The sequence below is a fragment of the Schistocerca americana genome, chromosome 9, assembly GCF_021461395.2.
Source record: "Schistocerca americana isolate TAMUIC-IGC-003095 chromosome 9, iqSchAmer2.1, whole genome shotgun sequence".
Lineage (NCBI taxonomy): Eukaryota > Metazoa > Arthropoda > Insecta > Orthoptera > Acrididae > Schistocerca > Schistocerca americana.
Window position 1 is genome coordinate 184,784,487 of NC_060127.1, and position 17,044 is coordinate 184,801,530.

The window sequence follows — 17,044 nt, forward strand, 5'->3', positions numbered from 1 at the left end:
CACTGAAATTGATAATCATTTATAGCAAAACATAGAGATTATTGGATGCCTCCATCACTCTCACTTATATTAAAACTTCCTTAAAAGGAACGGTAGTCCAAATAAGATACAACTTGACTGAGAGTTACGGTACATTTGCTAATCTCTGTTTTACTGTAAATTATTTGAATGTGAGTGTTATGCTTACTGCATACCTGATTCTTGTGAGGGTTTTTGCCCATTCCATATATATAGTGTCTAAACATCATTAAAGTTACATTTGATTTCAATGGACCTCTTGTCACATTTTTTAAAAATTTTTCCTCCACTGTCTGGTTTATCTGTTCAGATGTGCCTGATGACGCAAGTTTTGGTTGTGAAAATGGTTGTCCTAATAAAGAATTATTCAACAGCTGCTGCTGTTTTGTTTAACTAGAATGTGTTCTTACAGCCATGGTTGCCCACAATATATAGTGTGTTGCTAGAAATAAATGTAATGCAGTGCACATTATTAGATAAAAAGAGCAGATATCATCTGATTATGTGGTCAGCCTTTGGAATCAGTCCCAACTTCAAGTATCTAGGAATTTTTCTTCAGTGTGATTTAAGTTTGATTAACGATATAAATGTAGTTATAAGGAAGATAGATTTTTGGGAAGAATCCAGAGAAAGTTGAATTGATGCACTAAAGCAGTTGCTTGTAAGATCCTTGTTTGGTCAATTCTTGAGCACTGTTTGTCAGTCTGATACTCTCACCAAGTTGGATGAATGCAACAGATCGAAAAGGTCCAAAGAAAAACCTGAGTGCAAGAGGCAGAAATGGTTCAAAGGAAAACACCATGGTTCCCAACAGGTTCACTTCCCCAGCATGGGAGTGTCATGTAAGGGCCCAGCAGACAGCAGTTAATGGGTTTCTTTACTTGTACCAGGTACAACTGAACCTGTATGGTGATATGAATATTGGCACATCTGCTCTTATTGAGAAATTGATTATCCATAAGTATTATGCGTTTACACTGTATTGCAGTGCATTTGGGTTTGGTGGATATGAGGAAGTCCTGTTGCAGTTAGTGTGAAGAACAAACCAGGTCTTCCTATTGTACACCACTTTTTTTCAAATGAAATGTATTAAGTGATGAATCTTTACTGAGACATTTAAGTGTAGTCCTCACTAATTGCCATATATCTGTTGTTTAGTTAGGAAGGCAGGGAATATGGAGTAGTCTCAAGAACGGTATGAGGATAGCTTTGTGATTATCATGCATTCATCAAAAGTTGAGGATGCATCACAGGTCAGTAATATGACATAAATGTATAGCCGTAAGCAGTTCGTGTCGCCAGTTCTTAGATTCAGGGTAATGATGAAATGGACATCTAATGTAAAATTCAAATATGTTTTGTAAACTTACCATTACTGTCACATTATCAACCTGAAGATAGAATGAAGTATTTCAGGAATATGTATGCAAACGTAATTATGAATAATGTGAAGGTACATATTACAGTCACATAAATGTAGGTTAGACATACTGATGGTGGACAAGCAACTAAAATGTTTTTTGGGGATCTAGGTCCAAACATAGTGGGCAAATAGGGATTGGGGGTAAGAAATGAAAGAGGAAGCCGTCTGGTAGAATTTTGCACAGAGCATAAATTAATCATAGCTAACACTTGGTTCAAGAATCATGAAAGAAGGTTGTATACATGGAAGAACCCTGGAGATACTAAAAGGTTTCAGATAGATTATATAATGGTAAGACAGAGACTTAGGAGCCAGGTTTTAAATTGTAAGACATTTCCAGGGGCAGATGTGGACTCTGACCACAATCTGTTGGTTATGAAATGTAGATTAAAACTGAAGAAACTGCAAAAAGGTGGGAAATTAAGGTGATGGTACCTTGATAAAATGACTAAACCAGAGGTTGTAGAGAGTTTCAGGGACAGCATAAGGGAACAATTGACAGGAATGGGGGAAAGAAATACATTAGAAGAAGAATGGGTAGCTTTGAGGGATGAAGTAGCGAAAGCAGCAGAGGATCAAGTAGGTAAAAAGATGAGGCCTAGTAGAAATCCTTGGGTAACAGAAGAAATATTGAATTTAATTGATGAAAGGAGAAAATATAAAAATGCAGTAAATGAAGCAGGCAAAAAGGAATACAAACGTCTCAAAAATGAGATCGACAGGAAGTGCAAAATGGCTAAGCAGGGATGACTAGAGGGCAAATGTAAGAGTGTAGAGGCTTATCTCACTAGGGGTAAGATAGATACTGCCTGCAGGAAAATTAAAGAGACCTTTGGAGGAAAGAGAACCACTTGTATGAATATCAAGAGCGCGGATGGAAACCCAGTTCTAAGCAAAGAAGGGAAAGCAGAAAGGTGGAAGGAGTATGTAGAGGGTCTATACAAGGGCAATGTACTTGAGGACAATGTTATGGAAATGGAAGAGGACGTAGATGAAGATGAAATGAGAGATACAATACTGTGTGAAGAGTTTGACAGAGCACTGAAAGACCTGAGTCGAAACAAGGCCCTGGGAGTAGACAAAATTCCATTAGAACTACTGCCGGCCTTGGGAGAGCCAGTCCTGACAAAACTCTACCATCTGGTGAGCAAGATGTATGAGAGAGGCGAAGTACCCTCAGATTTCAAGAAGAATATAATAATCCCAATCCCAAAGAAAGCAGGTATTGACAGATGTGAAAATTACCGAACTATCAGTTTAATAAGTCACAGCTGCAAAATACTAACGCAAATTCTTTACAGACGAATGGATAAACTGGTAGAAGCCGACCTCGGGGAAGATCAGTTTGGATTCCGTAGAAATGTTGGAACACGTGAGGCAATACTGACCTTACGCCTTATCTTAGAAGAAAGATTAAGGAATGGCAAACCTACATTTCTAGCATTTGTAGGCTTAGAGAAAGCTTTTGACAATGTTGACTGGAATACTCTCTTTCAAATTCTAAAGGTGGCTGGGATAAAATACAGGGAGGGAAAGGCTATTCACAATTTGTACAGAAATCAGATAGCAGTTATAAGCGTCGAGGGGCATGAAAGGGAAGCAGTGGTTGGGAAGGGAGTGAGACAGGGTTGTAGCCTGTCGTCGATGTTATTCAATCTGTATATTGAGCAAGCAGTAAAGGAAACAAAAAAAATTGAAAGGAGGATATAAGATGAACATCAACAAAAGCAAAACGAGGATAATGGAATGTAGTCAGATTAAGTCAGGTGATGCTGAGGGAATTAGATTAGGAAATGAGACACTTAAAGTAGGAAATGAGCTTTGCTATTTGGGGAGCAAAATAACTGATGATGGTCGAAGTAGTGAGGATATAAAATGTAAACTGGCAATGGCAAGAAAAGCGTTTTTGTAAAAGAGAAATTTGCTAACTTCGAGTATAGATTTAAGTGTTAGGAAGTCGTTTCTGAAAGTATTTGTATGGAGTGTAGCCATGTATGGAAGTGAAACGTGGACGATAAATAGTTAAGACAAGAAGAGAATAGATGCTTTCGAAATGTGGTGCTGTAGAAGAATGCTGAAAATTAGATGGGTAGATCACGTAACTAATGAGGAAGTATTGAATATAATAGGGGAGAAGAGGAGTTCGTGGCACAACTTGACCAGAAGAAGGGACCAATTGGTATGGCATGTTCTGAGGCATCAAGGGATCACAAATTTAGCATTGGAGGGCAGCATAAAGGGTAAAAATCGTAGAGGGAGACCAAGAGATGAATACACTAAGCAGATTCAGAAGGATGTTTGTTGCAGTAGGTAGTGAGAGATGAAGAAGCTTGCACAGGATAGAGTAGCATGGAGAGCTGCATCAAACCAGTGTCAGGACTGAAGACCACAACAACAACAACAGGTCCAACTGAGAATTTCCTTTTCTAATAAGTTAGGCAAATTTTCTTTATAATAATACAATTTGACTGGTATTCTATGGTGTACATATACTGGAAGAAATCCTGTGTCTGGAGTGCTTATTCCAAACCTAAGAACTCTGTAGAGTCTTCCCTTGCTGGTAGCCCATCTTCGAGTAAATGGCTCCTGATGTTTGTAGATAATGCCCTGGTTACAACATTGGTCATAAATATTCCCCTTAACTGTCAGAAATGTCTGCTCATCCAGTGTTGCAGTCTGGGTGCAAACTTGTGTGTGTCATTCAGCACTGACTATCAGATTATGTGGGACAGTCCTTCTGCATACCTTTCACTTTTTCAAATTTTCATGCTATTTACACAGGACCATTGTTTAGTTCCTCCGTCATATGAGACGTCATGTGATGATGATCTTTAAACAAATTACCTACATCTATGATGTTATCATTGGTCAAACTTTTTGTTAGGCAACCATTGTGATCATCATCGTCCCCAGCTGTCTGGACTGCACAGAAACATTTGTGCTGCTCAAGAATAGTTTCATATGGTGCTGAATCACTGTATGTCTGCTCCTGCTCTCTCTCTCTCTCTCTCTCTCTCTCTCTCTCTCTCTCACACGCACACACACACACACACACACAAACACACAATTTCATAGGTCCACACATCTTGACAACAATAGACTAATGCCTCTCAACATGGTTATTCCAAAGGGTTCCAACTACTGTACGCAGTTTAAGAGTCATGTAATACAAAGGACTGATGGACTGATGGGAGGGGTATAGAAATATCAGTCCAGGAACTCATGGAACATGTTGTCTTATGTGCAGGTGAGGCATAGGATGGGAACTCTCACCTTACTTTCCTTGACTGTCATTCATTTCCCCAGTTAATTTACAGTGGTTAGTGTGTTACCTTATACAACTATGAAGGCATTAAACTAGGTGAGAACTAATCAGGGGACTGATTCTTTCCTGAACCATTCAGATTTTCTTAGTCCTTCATATCAACTCAGGTGACCACTGATATAGTTCCCTTAAGAGTGCAGTCAGTTCCTCCTCTGCCTTTGTGAGCAGTTTGAACCTAAAAAAAACTAATAATACTGTGTTGTTAATGTTAATGCTAATCATGTATACATTTCCTGTAAATTAACTGTTTTCACATCACCTTAATAAAAGAATCATTCAAATGATTTATGGAACATGTAACCAACTAACTAACTAACCAGGCATTGGCTTTTACACATAACCTGGATTGTAGCATTTTATGTGCATAAACAGAGCTGAAACGGAATATTGACAATATTTAGTTTTTCTTCTCTATTTTGTTCTAGTAAATAGTTTGTGGGGACAAGTTGATCTGTAGCACAGTCTGAGATCGAAGTTCGTTTGGAAGCTGACAATTTCATTATGAATTGGCAAAGCCAAAAAATGTAAATACACAAGCTTAGTTGTGCTCAGTCCAATTTTAATGAATTGTTATGTCTACCAATTTGGTGTTTTCATGGGTGAAAGCAGCTGAGTGTTAATAGCAGAATTAATATTTCTTTTGTCGGGAAGTTCCTCTCTACTCTTTCTTCCATTCTCACCTACAGAATGGGTATTTAAATTTTGTTGTAGCTGCTTGTTTTTCCATATTGTTGTTGTCTAAATTGTACCATAAAGTAGAAATATATTTGAAACCAATTTATCCAACAGCTTCAGACAGAAGATTCTCTGTGTGAGATTCAAAATTTAAATTTGTGTGTTTGGGAGACAATTTACTTCAAATACTCTTTCTATCCACATTACAGTTGCATATTGGTATAATGTGCTATGTTTCTGCTTTCAGTGTACCCAGATGTTGGTAGCAATTAAGGAAGAGCCGACAGATAATTACCTGGAAGGTTGGGAGGTGAGTGATAAACTTAGCCTTATTTGTGAAATACACTCCTGGAAATGGAAAAAAGAACACATTGACACCGGTGTGTCAGACCCACCATACTTGCTCCGGACACTGCGAGAGGGCTGTACAAGCAATGATCACACGCACGGCACAGCGGACACACCAGGAACCGCGGTGTTGGCCGTCGAATGGCGCTAGCTGCGCAGCATTTGTGCACCGCCGCCGTCAGTGTCAGCCAGTTTGCCGTGGCATACGGAGCTCCATCGCAGTCTTTAACACTGGTAGCATGCCGCAACAGCGTGGACGTGAACCGTATGTGGAGTTGACGGACTTTGAGCGAGGGCGTATAGTGGGCATGCGGGAGGCCGGGTGGACGTACCGCCGAATTGCTCAACACGTGGGGCGTGAGGTCTCCACAGTACATCGATGTTGTCGACAGTGGTCGGCGGAAGGTGCATGTGCCCGTCGACCTGGGACCGGACCGCAGCGACGCACGGATGCACGCCAAGACCGTAGGATCCTACGCAGTGCCATAGGGGACCGCACCGCCACTTCCCAGCAAATTAGGGACACTGTTGCTCCTGGGGTATCGGCGAGGACCATTCGCAACCGTCTCCATGAAGCTGGGCTACGGTCCCGCACACCGTTAGGCCATCTTCCGCTCAGGCCCCAACATCGTGCAGCCCGCCTCCGGTGGTGTCGCGATAGGCGTGAATGGAGGGACGAATGGAGACGTGTCGTCTTCAGCGATGAGAGTCGCTTCTGCCTTGGTGCCAATGATGGTCGTATGCGTGTTTGGCGCCGTGCAGGTGAGCGCCACAATCAGGGCTGCATACGACCGAGGCACACAGGGCCAACACGCGGCATCATGGTGTGGGGAGCGATCTCCTACACTGGCCGTACACCACTGGTGATCGTCGAGGGGACACTGAATAGTGCACGGTACATCCAAACCGTCATCGAACCCATCGTTCTACCATTCCTAGACCGGCAAGGGAACTTGCTGTTCCAACAGGACAATGCACGTCCGCATGTATCCCGTGCCACCCAACGTGCTCTAGAAGGTGTAAGTCAACTACCCTGGCCAGCAAGATCTCCGGATCTGTCCCCCATTGAGCATGTTTGGGACTGGATGAAGCGTCGTCTCACGCGGTCTGCACGTCCAGCACGAACGCTGGTCCAACTGAGGCACCAGGTGGAAATGGCATGGCAAGCCGTTCCACAGGACTACATCCAGCATCTCTACGATCGTCTCCATGGGAGAATAGCAGCCTGCATTGCTGCGAAAGGTGGATATACACTGTACTACTGCCGACATTGTGCATCCTCTGTTGCCTGTGTCTATGTGCCTGTGGTTCTGTCAGTGTGATCATGTGATGTATCTGACCCCAGGAATGTGTCAATAAAGTTTTCCCTTCCTGGGACAATGAATTCACGGTGTTCTTATTTCAATTTCCAGGAGTGTAGAAGTGAGAGAGCCTTTCAAGAGGAGAATTTGAGTGGAGAGTGAGAAGGATGGAGGTTAAGGAGGGGAGGGGTGCTGCGGCATGGAGACTAGTGCACATCTAGTTTGAGGGGACTGCAGGTTCAAACGATGTGTTGTAAGGACAGTTCCCATGTATGTACTTCAGAGAAGCTAGTGCTGCAGAAGGGGTGACGGGAGGTCCAAATCATTTTGATTCCTTATTCCTCCACTTCCAATCCATTCCGCCACAATGCCATTTACAACATGCAACTCCCCATGCTCCACTGTGAGGTCATCAGTACCACATTCCTAGCCCATTCCACTGCTGCCTCTCCCTCCCAGCTGTCAGCCACCCCTCCTTCCCATTTCCTACATCCTTTTCTCACCCCCTCCACCTGTCAGAACCCCCAACCCAGCCAAGCTGCAGCACCTGTATAAGGTAGGTGGCTGGGACAATATAACTGTGTGTAGATAAGAATATACAGCCTACAGTTGCAGCTTAACTTGATCATTTACCTAGGTTTCAACATTAGTTATAACGTCTTCTTCAGAACATAAAATATTATTTAAATGTTTGCCTAAAACAGGCCATGCCCTAAGTCAACTTTATAAAACTTGAAGCATAACCATAAGGTTTTGTCACTTCAACTAAACCAGCTGTAGCAAATTCACTTTGAGCCTGTTGTATGGGCCTCATCGTGTGACTGCTATAAACAATATCAGTTGCTGTTGCTGCATAAAAATGTTAAAAATTATAACTGTGTGTGTGTGTGTGTGTGTGTGTGTGTGTGACGAGTTGTTACCTTCACTCCTTTCAGTATACAGCAAAATATTAGTTATTAGCCTTAATCAGACCCAAGACTGCACAGTTAACCAAGAAACAATGCACATTAAAACATGACTTCCAGGACACAGGCAGGTAGGTAGGAAACCGCAGATCAAATCCACCTTGTGGATTAACGAGGGCCAGTGTGCCGGCCAGCCTGGATGTGGTTTTTAGGTAGTTTAACACATCCAACTAGGTAAATATCAGGATTGTACCCACATTTTGCCTCAGTTACATGCTACACATTTTGAAAGCATTCTCATACTTAAACATGAGATTACTCTAGAGCCCAACAGAGGAGCTACATGAGTTCTGACCTGTGTGAGGGAGGTTTGTATCAGGAAGGAAATATTCAGCCATCAACTATCACTAACAATACCTAAACGAAAATAGTGTGCCAACCCTGTAGAGACAAGGGACAAGGTGAAGAAGAAGAAGAAGAAGAAGAAGAAGAAGAAGAAGAAGAAGTCTGTATTTACAAGATGTGTCACATGTCACATTAGAAAACTCGCTGTATTAGTTCCACACTACAACCAGAAAAAGTAGTTTACTTACAAAATGACACTTAAAAAGATACTGTATTTAATGTCACTGGCTTTCAGTTCGCATCTGGCAGTAACAGTCAACTTCTTTCTGTTCCTTTGTTTCATTCATTTTATTCCTGATGACAGTTCTGTTTCTCAGAGGGTCAGAACATCAGTATAATCAGACATATTTTGTTCTGCACACTCTAATAACAGATCAAAGTATTTCAGTGCCACAGTGTCCATAATAACGGCTACTTTGATCACCTCGTCTTCACTCTCCTCCTTTACCGAATGTCTTACGTTCACTATGTACATGTCACTTAGCTGCTCACATTTTGCTTTGTACACATCATTATTTAACCATTCACAGATGTTTTTGTCCCCCAGTTCTTTACAAATTTGTATTCTTTTTGTTTTATCTGTTCTGGCCTCAGTTCCGCCTCCTCCTCTTCCCCCTTACACCTCTCTTTCCTTTGGGTTTACGCGGTAAGAGCATCTTTGAAATGTTTGTTTCTTCAATTCATTCCATATATTCCTTCCAGTTTTGTTCATGTTCTTCTGTTTTGACTTCTATTGTAAAATATTGACTTCTTGTCTAATGTCCAACTTTGTGCAACATTTGACAGCTCATAAAAATTTCATTCTAGCTGCCTAAACAAGGCTAGCATCTTTCCTTGCTAATTTGTATCTTGAACAAAATATTCATTCTCTGTTTGATAGAATATTCAGACTTCAGTTTGTATTTTTTTATGTAAAAAGAAAGAAAGATAGAAAGAAGTCAAACTGTGCACAGGCAATGCACACGTTAGATAATCCACACGTGGATAATTGATAACTAGCAGCACATGCAAAATTTTATCAGTCTTCTGGTAGAACATTTGTAATTGGTGTCATTATTACATAAACTTTCTTCACAGTAAAATTTAAATGTCTAGGATTTTTTAGGTTTTGTTTGTCACATTTTTGCTTTATCGATCTATATGATTTGATTAATTTGTTACACATGAGGTATCTTTTTAAGTGTCTATTATGTTTGTTTGCTTTGAATTCATCTTAAAAGCTGAAGATGACTGTGTTGTGACTCGCCGATCATTCAAAGCGCCGCCACGCAATTAAGCGCGTCCTCTACGTGCAGCGCTGTCTGCCAGCCATGCAGCAGCTGCGCCACCTAAGCGGCCAGCTGAGCAGCGGCCGCTAGATTGGGACTCAGTGTTCATTCGAATGCTAACAGGTACACATGTCTTGCTTGTCAACTTACTCTGTGACTTATATGTGTTGTGTCGTTCTGAAATATATGTGTTAAACTTGACGTTATAACAATTGGCGACGAGGATGGGATTTTTCCTTTTCACCGTTGACCCACAGGGTTCCATGGCTACTGTCGAGCAACTATTGCAATATCTCCTTGAACAGCAAACGCTTAACAGCGGCAATTCGGGATTTCGTCGCGGCATCAAATGCGGGGCGTTTCTCATCGTTGGCTATACCTCCTTTTCCTCCTTACGACGAGACGGCGGAAGACTGGTCTGATTATGAAAAATGTCTTCGACATCACTTCTTGGCATTTCATGTCACGGACGAACAACCATGTAAGTCTCTGTTCCTTTCCTGGATTTCACCTCAAATGTATCGGTTGTTGTTGCAATTGGCTCCTTTGAAGGATCCTGCGTCTTTGCCCTTTGCTGAAATGTGCTCACTTCTGTCTGTCTATTTTCAAAAGCAAACACATGTGGTAGCCTCCGTGTTGCCTTTTATCGTTGTCAAAAACAGCCACATCAATCCTATCGCACTTGGGCTGCTAAACTTCACGGCCTCAGTAGAAAGTGTCAATTTGTTACTGACATTCACAAAGAATCCTATGCCGGTTCCATGGTACGGGATGCTATTATCCGGTCGGTGCCCGACAAAGAAGTTCGGCAACATGCCCTTCAGTTGGCAAATCCGACTCTAGATGAAGTTCTCTCCATTGCGCAGTCTTTTGAAATTTCTCACGCCGCTGGGGCGCAAATAGAGGTGTGGGGTGATGTCGGGGAAATACAACCTCTGTGTGCTGTTGACGGCGCGTGCGGTGCGTCCCCACCGGCCGACGTGGCCGCAGTGCGGTCCCATGCCCAGCCTCGGCCTAACCATAAACAACCCGCTAATAAACTGCAGCAAAACCCCCGGCAACTTCCTTCATGCCCGCGGTGTTTTACGAAACATTCACGCGAGGATTGTCTCCAACGTTGGGCTGTGTGTCACAATTGCAAAAGGAAAGGTCATGTGTCTTCCATTTGCAAATCCGACCGCATACATGATGTTCATGAACATGACGCTGATTCTGATTCTGTGTTGTCTGTCAATTGCAATTCTTCCCTTTCACGGAAGTTATTCCTCACTGTCCAAATCCTTGGTCGAGATGTTCGCATGCAGGTGGATACCGGTTCTGCTGCCACTATAATTGATTCTCAGACGTATCTTCAGTTGGGTTCTCCACTCCTGTCACCTGTCACTTGGCAATTACGGACGTACAATAAACAGAAGATTTCTCTCTTGGGACAGTTTAATGCTGAGGTATCTTACAAATCCGTCATTCGCACTGTTCCGATATTTGTGGTCGACCAGAGTGATGCAGAGAATCTTTTTGGTTTCGATGCCTTTCGTGTTTTTGGGTTCTCCATAGATGACTCTGTCAATATCGTCTCTGATGCTATTCCTTATGCCCAATTGGATTCCTTGTCGACGACGTTTTCGTCCCTTTTTTCTCCTGAGTTAGGCCGTGCAAACGACTTTGAAGCTCATATCATGCTCAAACCCACTGCTTGGCCTAAGTTTTTTCGAGCTCGGCCCATTCCTGTGGCCGTTCGTGATCGGGTAAAACGGGAGCTGGATCGTCTCACTACTTCAGGGGTCTTGCTTCCTGTCACTTCCAGTGAGTGGTCCTCTCCTGTTGTCGTTGTTGCTAAGCCAAATGGTGATATTCGTCTCTGTGGCGATTTCAAAGCCACTGTAAATGCTCAATGCCTCATCGACACTTACCATATGCCCCGTCCTGAAGAACTGTTCACTAAACTTGCTGGAGGCCAGTATTTTTCTAAAACTGACTTGTCAGAAGCTTATCATCAACTTCCTCTCAACGCTGCTTCCCAGCAGTTCCTGGTCCTTAACACGCCTTTCGGCCTCTATCAATACCAACGCTTGCATTCGGGGTTGCTAGCGCCCCTGCTCTCTTTCAGCGGTTCTTGGAACGATTATTGCTCCCTGTCCCTGGGTGTATCAATTACATGGACGACAATGTTGTCACTGGCTCCACCACTGAAGAACATCTTCAAAATCTCCGCACACTTTTTCATGTCTTACAGACTGCCGGTCTTAAGTGTAATCTTCAGAAATCACAATTTTTTCAGGCATCTATCACGTACTTGGGGTTTCAACTCTCTCGGGATGGTATTCGTCTGTTTCAGCAAACTGTCACTGCGTTCGATGCCCTTCCTCGCCCTACATCTGTTAAGGAACTTCAGGCCTTCTTGGGGAAAATAGCGTACCATCACAAGTTTTTACCATCTGCAGCTTCAGTGGCTCAGCCGTTGCATCGCCTGTTGCATAAAAACGTGCCTTTTCACTGGTCCGCGTCATGCGATGAGGCTTTCCAGAAATTGAAGACTATGCTGAAACAGGCCCCGTGCCTGGCTACTTATCGACCTGGCCAACATATTGTTCTTGCCACAGACGCCTCTCAATACGGGGTTGGTGCAGTCCTTGCGCACCGTTTTTCTGACAGTTCGGAACAACCCATTGCTTATGCCTCCAAAACGCTCACGGATGCCCAACAAATGTATTCTCAAATTGAAAAAGAAGCTTTGGCCATTATTTATGCTCTTCATAAGTTTGGTGTTTTTCTCTATGGCTCAAAATTTCATCTTGTTACGGATCACAAACCACTTGTTTCCTTGTTTCATCCATCATCGTCACTTCCCGACAAGGCTGCACACTGCCTCCAGCGTTGGGCTCTTTACTTGTCTCATTTCAATTATGAGATTCATTTCCGGCCAACGGCTCAACATGCGAATGCTGATGCTCTGTCTCGCCTTCTCATGGGTCCGGATCAGGCATTCGATAGGGACGAACTTTTGTGTTTACACCTGGATGTTGCCGAGCAGCGGGTTGTGGACGGGTTCCCCATCACTGGGGACAGGCTGGTGGCTGCTACGGGTTCTGACCCTACCCTTTCCCGGGTTTTACGCTGTATTCAGAAGGGTTGGCCAGATCGCCCGTCCGCTAAGACTTCTGATCCGTTGCGGAACTACTACACTTTGCACTACCGCCTCACGGCTAGGGATGGTGTTATCTTCCTTTCCATTGACAATGCTTCGCCGCGTGTTGTGATACCTGCGTCTTTGTGTGCTTCGGTCTTGCGCCTCCTTCACCAAGGGCACTGGGGTGTGTCTCACACAAAATCTCTGGCGTGCCGTCATGTGTTCTGGCCTGGCATCGACTCCGAAGTTGCACACATGGTCGCTGCCTGCGGCCCTTGTGCGTCACAGGCCGCTGCCCCGAGGTCATCTTTGTCACCGTGGCCTTCGCCTGTGATGCGCTGGGAGCGCATTCGTGTTGACTTTGCGGGACCCTTTTTAGGTACTTATTGGCTCCTCGTAATTGACGCCTACTCTTAACTTTCCTTTCATTGTCCGTTGCACGTCGCCTACCACCGCGGCAACCACCAGTCCTCTCGCCCGCATTTTTTCTTTGGTAGGCCTCCCCTCTACGCTTGTTACTGATAATGGTGCGCAATTTGCCTCTTCCGAATTTGCGGATTTTTGTGCTCGTCACGGCGTTATGCGTGTCACAGCCCCGCCGTTCCATCCACAATCGAACGATGAGGCTGAACGACTGATCCGCACATTTAAGGCTCAGATGCGGAAACTTCTGACTTCTTCTGCTGCTGATGATGCACTCCTCCAGTTTCTGGCATCTTACCGTTTCACCCCCATGGGCGACCACAGCCCGGCTGAGCTCTTACATGGCCGACAGCCCCGCACACTACTTCATCTTCCGCGGCCTTCCACCTCACGGCCGCGGGTGCCTTCACTTGGCCGGTTCACCGCCGACGACCTCGTCTGGGTACGGGGATATGGCAGGTGGCCAAAATGGAGTCCGGGCCGCATCTTACGACACCGTGGCCGACGCCTGTATGAAATCCAGACGGACACGGGTGTTGCAGTGCGTCATTTGGACCAGCTTCGGCCTCGTGTGCCGGAAACGCATGTTCCGAATGCCGCTACACCACCTTCGGCTCTGCCTGATGCTCGGGATCTTGGCATCTCTCAATACTCACAACGTAGCCCTCTCACCGTCATCGCGATGCCAGCACAAGAACAGACGCCACCAGGAGACGTGCCCATGCAGGAACCGGAGGACCATCCTCTGTCAGAGCCAATCTACTCACCTCCTCCTCCAACGGACGCCGACACATCGCCCATGTCTCATGTTATATCAACTGGACTTGCCGCAACGGGCAGATTGGTGCATGGGGCCCCAGCAGATTTGACCCCTACGTCTCCTGTCATCTCGACCCGTTATCATCGGGGACACTTCTGTCCGTACGGAAAGCCGCCTCCTCGAGACTTTACGGCGAGTCAAACAACGCCTATGGACGTTAGCCATCTCCAGGACACCTCCATCAGGACCAGTGCAACAATTTCAAAGGGGGGGAAAAGTGTTGTGACTCGCCGATCATTCGAAGCGCCGCCGCGCATTTATGCGCGTCCTCTACGTGCGGCGCTGTCTGCCAGCCACGCAGCAGCTGCGCCACCTAAGCAGCCAACCGAGCAGCGGCCGCTAGACTGGGACTCAGTGTTCATTCGAATGCTAACTTGTACACATGTCTTGCTTGTCAACTTACTCTGTGACTTATATTTCAGAACGACACAACACTTATATGTGTTAAACTTGACGTTATAACAGACTGATAGAGTGATGTTACATTATCATGACTCTCTGTATGATTTGATATTAAGGAGTCGTTCCACACTACAGTCCTCAAAATATTCTCTTTAAATAATAGACATGAACAGAAACGTGTCAGGCAGCAACACAATTACACTGAAGCATTTTTATAGTGCTGACAAACATGAAACAGCATCAGTCCCAATATGTGCACACTTGCCACTTCATTGAGGATCAGAGCACCACAAAATAAATAAAGTCAGAGCATACTGGTTACAGAAACAGGGGTGCTGTGACTTTTTTTAATTGAATCACATGACACTGGCTAACGTCAAAGGAGCTAACACACAGTAAGTTTACCTAAAACTTTGCCATGATAGATCTGTAGTAAAGTTACTCAGCTCTATGTCTTGTTTGATTTCCTTTGTCAGTTCCAGTTAGTGTTGTAATAAATAGTGATAGGAATTTTCGATAAAAAAGTTGACACAGCTGATATTTTAATTACAATCAATGTTCATTTATTTTAACAAGCACTATGAAGTGACAACCATCTTGCAGTTTTATTGTTCATTATTCTTAAAAAAGAAAGAAAGAAAGAAAGAAAGAAAAATAAGCCAATAATCACCCTGAGGCTAACATAGATATAAGAGTGGCAGTGTCAACACTGAGAGTTCATATTTACATTACCTAACTGAAACTTACTGCCTAGTAGCAACTCACAGTAAATTTTTGTAACTGTATGTGTAACAACTCACTTAATCACAACTGACCAACCGAGACTGTGACTACCTGCTCATAACCGTGACTGACTGACTACCATAGGCTAATTACCTGTGACTGACTGGTAGGCACTACTCATCACCTTGTCCACTGTGTTCCTTTTTAGACTTGTGTAAATTTTCTACAAATTGTTTACATATATAGCAATTAAATTTTCAGTAATAACGTAGAAGACAGGAATTATCAACACTACCTACATACAGTCACAAATTTAGTAGTTTTGTGTAATTATTGGCTAGGTGTTCTTTAAATGACTTTGATACTTTATTCTACATTTGTGGGTAGGGTCTTAGGTCTTCAAATTTCTCCTATATTCTCTACTAATGCCCATCAAGATTATTCCAGAAAAAAAAATTGTATTTGAAATATTTCGCATACTAACATATTTTTTCATTAGACAAAAAATCAAGGTTCTAAGAAAGTAATTCTTTATTTTTGGTCTAATAATATTGGCAAACTACAAAATTCTGGAGGAGGATAGAGTCTGCTTTACAATGTGAAGGAAATTAGGGATTCAGAATGAGGTATGTAAATCCTGAAATATGCACTTCTTAGTAGGCTCAAAATTTTGTCAACATGTTTTACTGAATCTTAAATTTTGCATATTTCCTTAAATAAAATATTTTCTAAAGAATATTTGCATTTTGATAGATAGTTAACAGTTGATTGAAAACTATTTTAAAAAATAAGGATCTCAAACGTACATCTTGTAAAAGAAATTTGGCACTTTGGAAGAAGAGGGAAAAAAATAGAATTTTTGTGAGGAGTGATATCAGAGAAAGTGGAATTGTTCCATATGGAACAAAGTTAGTGTAGCTAGTGTAAGACAGAAACAGTTGAGGTTTATGTCTTGATTTTGCTCTCACCATCACTGTAAATTTTTAATCTGTTGTTTAGAGATAATTCAGAAATAAACATTGTACAATTTCCAAATTCTAGGAACTGGAGCTTGTTCCTGTAAAAGAGGAAGTAAATCCAGAAACACCAATTCCTTTTAGAGAAATTGAATCTGATATATCTGAAGATGATGCACTGCTGAAGAAAAGTGTTGATGGCTATATGGTTGTCAATACAAAGGAGGTAAGAGTCGAATTAATGCTAGTATGTGATATTAGTCGTATGATGCACTTCCAGAGAGTTTTTGTCGATACCTCAAAAATTAAAAGTTCTTTGGTCCCTGTAAACACCAGGCGTAGTTCCACTTTATCACTCAAACAAAATATGTTGTTGTTGTTGTGGTCTTCAGTCCTGAGACTGGTTTGATGCAGCTCTCCATGCTACTCTATCCTGTGCAAGCTTTTTCATCTCCCAGTACCTACTGCAACCTACATCCTTCTGAATCTGTTTAGTGTATTCATCTCTTGGTCTCCCTCTACGATTTTTACCCTCCACGCTGCCCTCCAATACTAAATTGGTGATCCCTTGATGCCTCAGAACATGTCCTACCAACGGATCCCTTCTTCTGGTCAAGTTGTGCCACAAACTTCTCTTCTCCCCAATCCTATTCAATACTTCCTCATTAGTTATGTGATCTACCCATCTAATCTTCAGCATTCTTCTATAGCACCACATTTCGAAAGCATCTATTCTCTTCTTGTCTTAACTATTTATCGTCCACGTTTCACTTCCATACATGGCTACACTCCATACAAATACTTTCAGAAACGACTTCCTAACACTTAAATCTATACTCGAAGTTAACAAATTTCTCTTTTACAAAAACGCTTTTCTTGCCATTGCCAGTTTACATTTTATATCCTCTCTACTTCGACCATCATC

The 17,044-nt window shown here is 43.0% G+C and overlaps 1 protein-coding gene across 6 annotated transcripts in view; it reads left to right on the forward strand.

Annotated features, from left to right (window-relative positions):
• LOC124550934 (zinc finger protein 2 homolog) overlaps positions 1 to 17,044 on the forward strand; it is a 91,789-nt gene that overhangs the window by 8,660 nt on the left and 66,085 nt on the right. For all 6 annotated transcript variants that reach the window (XM_047125738.1, XM_047125739.1, XM_047125734.1 and 3 more), the window contains exons 4-5: positions 5,689 to 5,751; positions 16,205 to 16,345. In XM_047125738.1, coding sequence (XP_046981694.1) covers positions 5,689 to 5,751; positions 16,205 to 16,345 — 204 coding nt within the window. The remainder of the gene's footprint in view (positions 1 to 5,688; positions 5,752 to 16,204; positions 16,346 to 17,044) is intronic.